At 36.3% G+C, this 13,282-nt stretch overlaps 1 protein-coding gene across 1 annotated transcript; it reads right to left on the reverse strand.

Moving 5' to 3' along the window:
* Nucleotides 1-2,647: 2,647 nt before the first annotated feature.
* LOC133623589 (SERTA domain-containing protein 3-like) lies at nt 2,648-8,992 on the reverse strand. The gene is made up of 2 exons (XM_061986812.2): nt 8,867-8,992; nt 2,648-4,387 (listed from the first exon to the last, which is right to left on the reverse strand). The coding sequence occupies exon 2, from the start codon at nt 4,381-4,383 to the stop codon at nt 3,712-3,714; it is 672 nt and encodes a 223-aa protein (XP_061842796.2). The 5' UTR covers nt 4,384-4,387; nt 8,867-8,992; the 3' UTR covers nt 2,648-3,711.
* Nucleotides 8,993-13,282: the final 4,290 nt, after the last annotated feature.

Consider the following 13,282-nt stretch of genomic DNA (forward strand, 5'->3'; position numbering starts at 1 on the left):
CCCCACACACACATTTATAAATAACACTGCAGCAGATTCTATTAAATAATAACAATACATTGTTTTGTTGTTTTTGTCTGAGAGGCTTCCACAACAACAAAACAAGAGACGTCTCGTGTGATTGGCCGGCGGTCTTGGACTCCTCCCACTCAACAAGTGACGTCCTCACCGCTCATCCCCCGCCTGTCAGGAAACATGAAGCTCCTGCGGAGGAGGGGCGGCGAGGCGGGACGCGTGCTGGGGTCGGCGGCGGCGCTCACAAGTAAGGCACGTTGTCCACATGAGAGCGGGGAGATTTGGCCTCGGAGGGAAAGTGCGAGGCAAATTCAGGAGTGTCAGCCAAGAGGTAGAAGAACGGGTGTTCAAATGTTGTGGGGAAAAAAAATCAAAAATATATGCTACGGGCGCCATCTAATAAATATGCAAACACAGTGTTACTGATCAAACTGTGTAATTTTACAGTGGCCAAAAATATTGTTTGGAGAAGGTATCTGAACATAACATTGCGTTACAAAAACAAACGACTGTCATATCTAATATCTCATCTATAATCAATTCATTTGATTACTACAATATACACAGGAGGGTCAATAAACATTTTTTTAAAAACGTGCCGGGCTGCACTTTGGACGCCCCTGCTCTAAATGCTTCACGTGTAAAACCGCTAAAAAGAAAAAAAAGACGGCCATAAAAAGCTCGTAAAAATACTTCAGTTATCGCTCACAAGCAGCAGAGTAGACACGTTTTTATGCTGCGTTCACGGCCGGTGGGATTTATACACGCCGGCCACGTTCGATATCGACGTTGGAGCCTTTAGTATTGGCTATTACCGATATTGAGCCGATATCAGCACATATCATACGTACTTTTTATGTATTGTAGTGTGGAATGTTAGACCAGGTTTGACCAAGTAAAATGAATCAAACAACAATAACACTTTCATGTACCGTATTTTTCGGACAATAAGTCGCAGTTTTTTCATAGTTTGGCCGGGGGTGCGACTTATACTCAGGAGCGACTTATGTGTGAAATGATTAACACATTACTGTAAAATATCAAATAATATTACCGTATTTTTCGGACTATAAGTCGCAGTTTTTTTTCATAGTTTGGCCGGGGGTGCGACTTATACTCAGGAGCGACCGTAAATTATGAACACATTACCGTAAAATATCAAATAATATTACCGTATTTTTCGGACTAGAAGTCGCAGTTTTTTTTCATAGTTTGGCCGGGGGTGTGACTTATACTCAGGAGCGACTTATGTGTGAAATTATTAACACATTACCGTAAAATATCAAATATTATTTATCTCATTCACGTAAGAGACTAGACGTATAAGATTTCATGGGATTTAGCGATTAGGAGTGACAGATTGTTTGGTAAACGTATAGCATGTTCTATTCTTGGTGTTGGGTTTTATCAAATAAATTTCCCCCCCAAAAATGCGACTTATACTCCAGTGCGACGTATATATGGTTTTTTCCTTCTTTATTATGCATTTTCGGCCGGTGCGACTTATACTCCGAAAATGTAGCCAAAACGATTAAATTGACTTTGTAAATAAAACCTCTGATTTGTTTTTAATTAATACTCAGGCCTACTACGCTACTGTTTTTTTGTTTTTTTAAACGTTGGTCATCATGGTGGTACTTGGCGAGCCAAGTGTTTTCTGAGGTGGTACTTGGTAGAAAAAAGTTTGCGAATCACTGGTCAGAATTTGTTTTGTTGCTTTAACTAAAGATAAACCCTTGTTTATCTTTGTTTTTTCGGTTTAATCGTACAAATTTAGCTAAAAATGAATGCATAAAACGTTAGCATTATGACACTGGGCAAGTTAGCGTACTTCTAAGATTGCGCCAAGTAAAAAAATACACTATTTTTTGGTGTAAACATTTTCGGCCGGTGCGGCTTATACTACGGAGCGACTTATACTCCGAAAAATACGGTATTCATAAATGTCTGGAATGGATTTTTGCCGTCTCTGGGTCAAAGTGGAGCAAAATTTAGTGGTACAATAATTTATCAATGATGACGCAGCAAACTAAAAGATGCGGACACGTTCGTTACTGGATGCTTTTCTAATGCGCTTCTGCCTTGGAGGCTTTGCATGTGTAAGTTATATGCAACTGGAATGACTTGATTCTTGTTTACATTGACACACTTGCTGTTTTGGACTGCAATGTTGTTCTACGACGGACACTAATTACGTACAGTATGTGTCGCTTGCATAGCTGCTTCATTTTGTAAACCCCTTGACTAAAATACACCAATCTGGTGAGGACATTTAGATGCAGGACTGCTGGTATCGGATGCAGGTCGAATTACAGTATTCACAGTTTAGCTTCACCTTTTCCACATTTTGTTACGTCACAGCCTTATTCCAAAATGGAATAAATCCATTTTTGCCCTCAACATTCTACACACAATACCCCATAATGACAATGTAAAAAGGTGCTTTAAAAAATGTCTGCAAAATTAAAAAAAAAAATTTTTTTTAAATGGTGCATCAACAATGTATTGAGCAAAGCCTGTGAATAATTATGTTTTTTTTTTTTTTTTTTTAAACACATTTGCAAAAATGTGTAATAAAAAAATGTCACATTGTCATTATGTGGTATTGTGTGTAGAATTTTAAGGACAAACATGGATTTATTCCAGTTTGGAATAAGGCTGTAACATAACAAAATCTTAAAAAGGTGTGAATACTTTCCAGATGCACTGTACAGTTTTTTTTTCTGCATCCACGCAGATAAATTTGCCAATTCAAATTTGAAGCCTTATTCTAAAATGGAAAAATTCATTTTTGTCCTCAAAATTCTACACATAAAAGCCCATAATGACAATGTGAAAAACTATTTTTTTTAGGAATGTTTGCAAATTTATTCGAAATAAACAGGCTAAGTATACAGGGAAAACAAATGTTTTCGTATTGTCAATATGGGGTATTATGTGTCGAATTTTGAGGACAAATTGATTTATTCCATTTTAGAATAAGGCTGTAACATAACAAAATGTGGAAAAAGTGAAGCGATGTGAATACTTTCCGGATGCACTGTACAGTTTTTTTTTTTGCATCAAAACAGATAAATTTGCCAATTCAAATTTGAAGCCTCATTCTAAAATGGGAAAAAAAATTGTCCTCAAAATTCTACACATAAAAGCCCATAATGACAATGTAAAAAACTAATTTTTTTTTTTTAGAAATGTTTGCAAATGTATTAAAAATAAACAGGCTAAGTATACATGGAAAACAAATATTTTCGCATTGTCAATATGGGGTATTGTGTGTAGAATTTTGAGGACAAAAATGAATTTATTCAATTTCGGAATAATGCTGTAACGTAGGAAAAAGTGAAGCGCTGTGAATACTTTCCGGATGCACTAAATATTAGTTCCTGGCTGATATGGGATCTTTAAATATGGGATGGGGACACCCGTATCGATGATGTCACATCTCTTAAGGATCCAAATTCTTCATGATACTCAACACAAAGGAGTTTGTGCAGGTCTTAAACGATATGGTAGTACTAGATGATGGAATTAGGAGAATGGTGACTATTGAGGACAAAGTCCTCCTGATTGGTTGCTGGCACCGGCGCTGCCTTCAAGTCAAGTCTGACGGCCCGGGTTTCTTCGTGAACCCAGAAAACTGTCACCTGACTTTGTTCTTCCTTTTGATTGTGGATCTGCAACAATCCTTCTCCTTGATCAGGACTTGACCAGGATCTCCATGATGTGGTCCAGCTCGTTCAGGTCCATCAGACGCGATTGGAGGCTCCCGGGCAAGGCGTGGCCGTCGGGCCGCATCCTGGCGTCCTGGTCCGCCCACAGGGACACGCTGACGGGCCAGAGCGAGCCCGCCGTCCACAGATCCGAGGTCTCGTACATGGATGTGTCGATGTCCTCGAAGATATCGTCCAGGGCGAGGTCGCCGAGGTAGCCCATGCCGTTCACCGCGTCGCTGAACGCGCTGATAGGAGGCTTTAGCTCCGCCCCCATGCTCATCTCCTGGGAAGAGAGTTCGGGGGACGGCGCCGAGGACGGGCTCTCCTGGCCGCCCTCCGCGCACCCGTGGCACGTGATGGACATTTCCACACTGAGGGCGTCCCGTAGAAGCGGCGAGTCGGGACGGACGGCGCCCTCCGCCGCGTCGCCGCACATGTCGTCGTGGATCTGCCTCAGCGTGTTGAACAGCAGCACCGAGCGCCGCAGGCTGTGCTCCATCCCGGCTTGGTAGCGCTGCAGCTTCTCCAAACACAGGCCCAGCACCCGCTGGCGCTGCTGCAGGCGGCTGGCTTCCCGGGGGACGCTCGCCTTCTCCTCTGCGGCCGCCAGCTCCTCCGTGCAGCTCCACTTCCGCTTTACGCCTCGACCCAACATGGACCTGCGAGTACAGACATCACAGGTCTGCTAATTGCATCTCTCAAAGTCCTTTACGCAGACCTTGGACCAGTCTTTCTTTACCAAAGTCGGGCCTGGATCGCCCCCTAGAGGGTCGCCAAAAAAGATCTGTTTCTTAGCAGTACTCAGTTGTAATACACCTTTCCACCACTTGTGGCAGTAATGACAATCTCAACAAACAGAAGAAGTCTGGAGCTAAAGCCAAGTGCAAAAAGTATGACTAAATGTTGTAGTATGCTATATATATTTATAAAATATTACATTATTGTACAAAAATTATGTAATTATAATAGTGTTTCTTAACCATAGGGCGAGGGCCCACTCGAGGGCCGCAAAAAATATCTGTTTCTCAGTTGTGGTCCGTATGGGCCACAGTGGTACTCAGTTGTAATACACTTTTCCACCACTTGTGGCATTAATGACAATCTAAACAAACAGAAGAAGTCTGGAGCTAAAGCCAAGTGCAAAAATTATGACTAAATGTTGTAGTATACTATATATATTTATAAAATATTATATTATTGTACAAAAAATATGTAATTAAAATAGTGTTTCTTAACCATAGGGCCTATTGTTGGCCCACTCGAGGGCCGCCAAAAAATATCTGTTTCTCAGCTGTGGTCCGTATGGGCCACAGTGGTACTCAGTTGTAATACACTTTTCCACCACTTGTGGCAGTAATGACAATCTAAACAAACAGAAGAAATCTGGAGCTAAAGCCAAGTGCAAAAAGTATGACTAAATGTTGTAGTATTCTATATATATTTATAAAATATTACATTATTGTACAAAAATTATGTAATTATAATAGTGTTTCTTAACCATAGGGCGAGGGCCCACTCGAGGGCCGCAAAAAATATCTGTTTCTCAGTTGTGGTCTGTATGGGCCACAGTGGTACTCAGTTGTAATACACTTTTCCACCACTTGTGGCAGTAATGACAATGTCAAACAAACAGAAGAAGTCTGGAGATAAAGCCAAGTGCAAAAATTAAGACTAAATGTTGTAGTACACTATATATATATATAAAATATATTATTGTACAAAATCTATGTAATTATAATAGTGTTTCTTAACCATAGGGCCCATTGTTGGCCCATTCGAGGGCCGCCAAAAATATCTGTCTCTCAGCTGTGGTCCGGTACTCAGTTGTAATACACTTTTCCACCACTTGTGGCAGTAATGACAATGTAAACAGACAGAAGAAGTCTGGAGCTAAAGCCAAGTGCAAAAATTAGGACTAAATGTTGTAGTATACTATATATATTTATAAAATATATTATTGTACAAAAACTATGTAATTATAATAGTGTTTCTTAACCATAGGGCCCATTGTTGGCCCACTCGAGGGCCGCCAAAAAATATCTCTTTCTCAGCTGTGGTCCGTATGGGCCACAGTGGTACTCAGTTGTAATACACTTTTCCACCACTTGTGGCAGTAATGACAATCTCAACAAACAGAAGAAGTCTGGAGCTAAAGCCAAGTGCAAAAATTATGACTAAATGTTGTAGTATACTATATATATTTATAAAATGTTATATTATTGTACAAAAATTATGTAATTATAAATATTATATTTTAATACTTGGCGCCATCTTAGAACTATGCTAACTTTTCCTCTGTCATCATGCTAACAATAGCATGCTAATGTTTAATGCTAGATTTTTGACTAATTTTGTTTAACATAAAAATTAAGGATTTTCATACTTGGCGCCATCTCGGAAGTATGCTAACGTCTCTTATATGAGCATGCTAACGTTTTATGCTAGCTGTTCAGCTAATTTGGTAGGTTTACCCCAGAAAATAGTGTATTTTATTACTTGGCGCTATCTTAGAAGTATGCTAACTTACCCTGAGTCATAATGCTAACGTTTTATGCATGCTTTTATTCAGCTAAATGTGTATGATTAAACCGAAAAATAAAGATAAACTAGGGTTTATCTTTAGTTAAAACAAAAAAAACATTTTCTGACCAGTGGTTCGCAAACTTTTTTCCACCAAGTACCACCTCAGAAAACACTTGGCTCTCCAAGTACCACCATGATGACCAACGTTTAAAAAACAAAACAAAAAACAGTAGCGTAGTAGGCCTAAGTATTCATTAAAAACAAGGCAGATGTTTTATTTACCAAGTCAATTTAATCGTTTTTGGCTACTGTAACATTACACACAGTTTGAATATTTAATTACCGTATTTTTCGGACTATAAGTCGCAGTTTTTTTCATAGTTTGGCCGGGGTTGCGACTTATACTCAGGAGCGACTTATGTGTGAAATTATTAACACATAATCGTAAAATATCAAATAATATTATTTAGCTCATTCACGTAAGAGACTAGACGTATAAGATTTCATGGGATTTAGCGATTAGGAGTGACAGATTGTTTGGTAAACGTATAGCATGTTCTATATGTTATAGTTATTTGAATGACTCTTACCATAATATGTTACGTTAACATACCAGTTGGTTATTTATGCCTCATATAACGTACACTTATTCAGCCTGTTGTTCACTATTCTTTATTTATTTTAAATTGCCTTTCAAATGTCTATTCTTGGTGTTGGCTTTTATCAAATAAATGTCCCCCCAAAAAATGCGACTTATACTCCAGTGCGACTTATATATGTTTTTCTCCTTCTTTATTATGCATTTTCGGCCGGAGCGACTTATACTCCGAAAAATACGGTATAACATATAGAACATGCTATACGTTTACCAAACAATCTGTCACTCCTAATCGCTAAATCCCATGAAATCTTAGACGTCTAGTCTCTTACGGGAATTAGCTAAATAATATTATTTGATATTTTACGGTAATAATTTCACACATAAGTCGCTCCTGAGTATAAGTCGCACCCCCGGCCAAACTATGAAAAAAACTGCGACTTATAGTCCGAAAAATACGGTAGATATTTGAATGACTCTTACCATACTATGTTACGTTAACATACCAGTTGGTTATTTATGCCTCATATAACGTACACTTATTCAGCCCGTTGTTCACTATTCTTTATTTATTTTAAATTGCCTTTCAAATGTCTATTCTTGGTGTTGGCTTTTATCAAATAAATGTCCCCAAAAAATGCGACTTATACTCCAGTGCGACTTATATATGTTTTTCTCCTTCTTTATTATGCATTTTCGGCCGGTGCGACTTATACTCTGGAGCAGGCCCGGCCCTAACCAATCTGGCGCCCTAGGCAAGATTTTAGGTGGCGCCCCCCCCCCCACATCGGCAGTGAAGTGTATATACTCACAAGAACCCGAATAGCTTTGTCTTTGACCTTTTTTTTTTTACTTACAACTATACCTAATATATAAAGGGGTGGAAAAGTGACTATTACCTGCAGGGCAAACATTAGCTAACCAGAAGGCAATAACAACGTAAACAAAAAACACCTGCTTAAAAGATCTAATACAAATGTCCCTGAGGAATGTAAGGTGGGAGTACTGTAATTACCTAACGTTACATTATTATTTTCCATAACAATTTAGCCCCCTCCACAATATTAACCCGACGTTAAAACAGAACTAGCTATTTATTGATTAGCAATTGCCGAATCATGTAGCATTAGCTTAATGCTAAAAAGCCAGCTTACTATCACATTCTGTAACAGACAAATAATTTCATGTAGGCTAACGTTACCTACCTGCTACTTCTGTCTTTTCTCGTTTCTACCCCTCTTCTTTTCTCTTTTTTCTTCCTTGGGCACCTGACAGTTTTGGCCGTTTTGACATCTTGTGTTGATTTTTTGATGTGGTGACGTCCAAAAAGAGTCATGATACGGGAAGGGAGGGGGCGCACCGTGCGGGGGGAGGAGGGGGGGCGTAATGTTGTAACAAATAATATTTCTAATAAATAGGCTTTACTTTGCATTTTAATTAACGTGGGATTATTTTTTGTATTTAGAAATAATAGTACCAACTTTTTTTTTTTTCCAACATTTGTGGCACTGGCGTGGCGCCCCCTGATGGACGGCGCCCTTAGCATTTGCCTATACGGCCTATGCCACGGGCCGGCCCTGCTCTGGAGCGACTTATACTCCGAAAAATACGGTACTCGATTAGTGTTTTATTTTCCCGTATTCAAACACAGTGTTACTGGTCAAACTGGCACAACGTCGCAACGGCCCAAAAAAATAATAAACATACTTGATAAATGACACCTCTGGTTTGATTTTGATGAATATGTAGGCCTACTACGCTACTGTGTTTTAAAGTTGGTCAATACGGTGGTGCTCGGAGAGCCATTTATTTTTTTCCCCGAGGTGGTGACAAAAGTTTGACAACAGCAAATCCAAATGGAGTTGGACGACCATGTCCCCCCTGTCGACTATTCGAATGGCACCTCCAACATTCGGTCATCGCCACCATGCATGTCTGCTGGTAAACAGTCGCTTTAAGCGAAAGTTTCAAGTGCCAAACTTCCGGAAACGTCGAATGAATTTTTAAAAGCACTAACCTCACGTGTCCGTGGAATGCGTCATAAGTGGACACAATCCGCCGTAAACGCCGCTTCGTTTTGGGCCCCGCCGCCGCGTCCCTTTCGCCGGGAAGACGAAGAAATGTTCGGTCAGTCCTCAACAGCCAGCAGGAGGGATGCAAAGGGGCGGTGCTTAAGCTCGTAGCCCGGATGTGATTGGTCCTCCCTGCCGCTGCTCAAGCCCCCTCCTCCGCCACTCACGGGGCAGCGAATGTGAGACGGCTCGTTCCCAACGGTGCTGCGTTCACTGCCGCTCGGACAAACTCAAGCCACGGGTGGCCGCGACACGTGAGCCGCGGACGTGACCGCGCCAGCCGCGTTCGAGTGCGATCGATCGCGTTACGTAACCCGCGTGTGGTGAAATTGAATGATACCTAAAAAAACAACTATATAAGACCACACATTTGCATATTTGGTTTATTTATGTGAAAAAAAAAATGTTAGATTGTAAAGAGGCATGTGGAATGTTTACAGGTGGCGGAGTGAGAGGATTCCGTCCGGACGGGAAGTGCTGAGGTTTACGGGGAGTGCTTGAACGCCGCATTTTAAAGGGCCAGATGACTCAGAGGGAGAGGAGGAAAGGACGTGACCGGAAAAGGGTCCGGCGAACACCAAATAAGGTATCTCCTCCTTCACGTGTTTCTTCTCCTGGAAAAAAAAAACAAGGCTTGTTCCTTGCAAGTTTGACCTACTTTTCAGTTTAACTTCCATCTCACAATACAATACTAGTGTTGAACGAGACAAAATGAGCATATTGTATGTCGTCCATCTTTAAGGCGAGCAGCTTTCCCCACCTACTCTTTTTTTTTTTTTTTTTTTGCTGAGTCACCACCGCATCATGAATCTTTAACAAGAGACCCACTAAGACTTGGCAGCCCAAACTTCTTCTTTACTGCGACCGTCAACACCTTTCTACTTCCGCTATACGACACACAGGTAGTGTTGCAGTGTCCTTCACCCAGAAATAGTCTGTTCCAGGGTCAAACCCTGCCCACTATATGAGGGCCACAGTGCATATATATATATATATGGCGCCATCTTGGAAGTATGCTAACATCTCTTATGTCAGCATGCTATTGCTTTATGCTAGCTATTCAGCTCATTTTGTACGTTTACACCTAAAATAGCATATTAGCATACTTACATTCGCCTGCTAAAGTCTTATTGTGTATGTTCACGCCTAAAATAGTTGGCGCAAGAAGTACGCTAGCTTGTCCTATGTCATCATGCTAACATTATATGTTAGCTATTCAGCTAATGTTGTACGTTTACACCTAAAATAGTGTATTTTAATACTTGGTGCTGTCACGCCAAATTTCTTCCCCCTACAAACCCCCCCATTTACTTCCGGGGTCATTTCTTCTTACGTGATTTCCTCTTACTTACATCATTTCCTCTTTCGCCATTGACAGCGATCGATAGAATCCAAATCTCCTGAAAATGGTGGTGTCACTGAATGACATTTGTCTTTATCTTTCCCAGGGGACTTATGTCAAACACCAGCAGGCTTCGAAAAATTCCAGGCGGAGTGTTAGGACCGCTGCTGGGAACTTCTGTCTTCGTGGTAACGTGCAAAAAATATTAATTAGTATATAATACTGTTAAATGTCTGTACTTTAAATCAACATTATTGTTGAAACCATTTCACTAATATTAATTAATATGTAATACTGTTAAATGTCTGTACTTTAAATCAACATTATTGTTGAAACCATTTCACTAATATTAATTAATATATAATACTGTTAAATGTCTGTACTTTAAATCAACATTATTGTTGAAACCATTTCTGTAATATTAATTAATATATAATACTGTTAAATGTCTGTACTTTAAATCAACATTATTGTTGAAACCATTTCACTAATATTAATTAATATGTAATACTGCTAAATGTCTGTACTTTAAATCAACATTATTGTTGAAACCATATCACTAATATTAATTAATATATAATACTGTTAAATGTCTGTACTTTAAATCAACATTATTGTTGAAACCATTTCACTAATATTAATTAATATATAATACTGTTAAATGTCTGTACTTTAAATCAACATTATTGTTGAAACCATTTCACTAATATTAATTAATATATAATACTGTTAAATGTCTGTACTTTAAATCAACATTATTGTTGAAACCATTTCACTAATATTAATTAATATATAATACTGTTAAATGTCTGTACTTTAAATCAACATTATTGTTGAAACCATTTCACTAATATTAATTAATATGTAATACTGCTAAATGTCTGTACTTTAAATCAACATTATTGTTGAAACCATTTCACTAATATTAATACATAATACTGTTAAATGTCTGTACTTTAAATCAACATTATTGTTGAAACCATTTCACTAATATTAATTAATATATAATACTGTTAAATGTCTGTACTTTAAATCAACATTATTGTTGAAACCATATCACTAATATTAATACATAATACTGTTAAATGTCTGTACTTTAAATCAACATTATTGTTGAAACCATTTCACTAATATTAATTAATATATAATACTGTTAAATGTCTGTACTTTAAATCAACATTATTGTTGAAACCATTTCACTAATATTAATTAATATATAATACTGTTAAATGTCTGTACTTTAAATCAACATTATTGTTGAAACCATTTCACTAATATTAATTAATATGTAATACTGCTAAATGTCTGTACTTTAAATCAACATTATTGTTGAAACCATATCACTAATATTAATACATAATACTGTTAAATGTCTGTACTTTAAATCAACATTATTGTTGAAACCATTTCACTAATATTAATTAATATATAATACTGTTAAATGTCTGTACTTTAAATCAACATTATTGTTGAAACCATTTCACTAATATTAATTAATATGTAATACTGTTAAATGTCTGTACTTTAAATCAACATTATTGTTGAAACCATTTCACTAATATTAATTAATATATAATACTGTTAAATGTCTGTACTTTAAATCAACATTATTGTTGAAACCATTTCACTAATATTAATTAATATGTAATACTGTTAAATGTCTGTACTTTAAATCAACATTATTGTTGAAACCATTTCACTAATATTAATTAATATGTAATACTGCTAAATGTCTGTACTTTAAATCAACATTATTGTTGAAACCATATCACTAATATTAATACATAATACTGTTAAATGTCTGTACTTTAAATCAACATTATTGTTGAAACCATTTCACTAATATTAATTAATATATAATACTGTTAAATGTCTGTACTTTAAATCAACATTATTGTTGAAACCATTTCACTAATATTAATTAATATATAATACTGTTAAATGTCTGTACTTTAAATCAACATTATTGTTGAAACCATTTCACTAATATTAATTAATATATAATACTGTTAAATGTCTGTACTTTAAATCAACATTATTGTTGAAACCATTTCACTAATATTAATTAATATGTAATACTGTTAAATGTCTGTACTTTAAATCAACATTATTGTTGAAACCATTTCACTAATATTAATTAATACATAATACTGTTAAATGTCTGTACTTTAAATCAACATTATTGTTGAAACCATTTCACTAATATTAATTAATATGTAATACTGTTAAATGTCTGTACTTTAAATCAACATTATTGTTGAAACCATTTCACTAATATTAATTAATATGTAATACTGCTAAATGTCTGTACTTTAAATCAACATTATTGTTGAAACCATATCACTAATATTAATACATAATACTGTTAAATGTCTGTACTTTAAATCAACATTATTGTTGAAACCATTTCACTAATATTAATTAATATATAATACTGTTAAATGTCTGTACTTTAAATCAACATTATTGTTGAAACCATTTCACTAATATTAATTAATATATAATACTGTTAAATGTCTGTACTTTAAATCAACATTATTGTTGAAACCATTTCACTAATATTAATTAATATGTAATACTGTTAAATGTCTGTACTTTAAATCAACATTATTGTTGAAACCATTTCACTAATATTAATTAATATATAATACTGTTAAATGTCTGTACTTTAAATCAACATTATTGTTGAAACCATTTCACTAATATTAATTAATATGTAATACTGTTAAATGTCTGTACTTTAAATCAACATTATTGTTGAAACCATTTCACTAATATTAATTAATATATAATACTGTTAAATGTCTGTACTTTAAATCAACATTATTGTTGAAACCATTTCACTAATATTAATTAATATGTAATACTGCTAAATGTCTGTACTTTAAATCAACATTATTGTTGAAACCATATCACTAATATTAATACATAATACTGTTAAATGTCTGTACTTTAAATCAACATTATTGTTGAAACCATTTCACTAATATTAATTAATATATAATACTGTTAAATGTCT

Source organism: Nerophis lumbriciformis, linkage group LG26 (assembly GCF_033978685.3).
Source record: "Nerophis lumbriciformis linkage group LG26, RoL_Nlum_v2.1, whole genome shotgun sequence".
Lineage (NCBI taxonomy): Eukaryota > Metazoa > Chordata > Actinopteri > Syngnathiformes > Syngnathidae > Nerophis > Nerophis lumbriciformis.

Excerpts from the sequence above, each read along its gene's own strand:
- LOC133623589 (XM_061986812.2), bottom strand. The coding sequence starts at position 4,383 with ATGTTGGGTCGAGGCGTAAAGCGGAAGTGGAGCTGCACGGAGGAGCTG.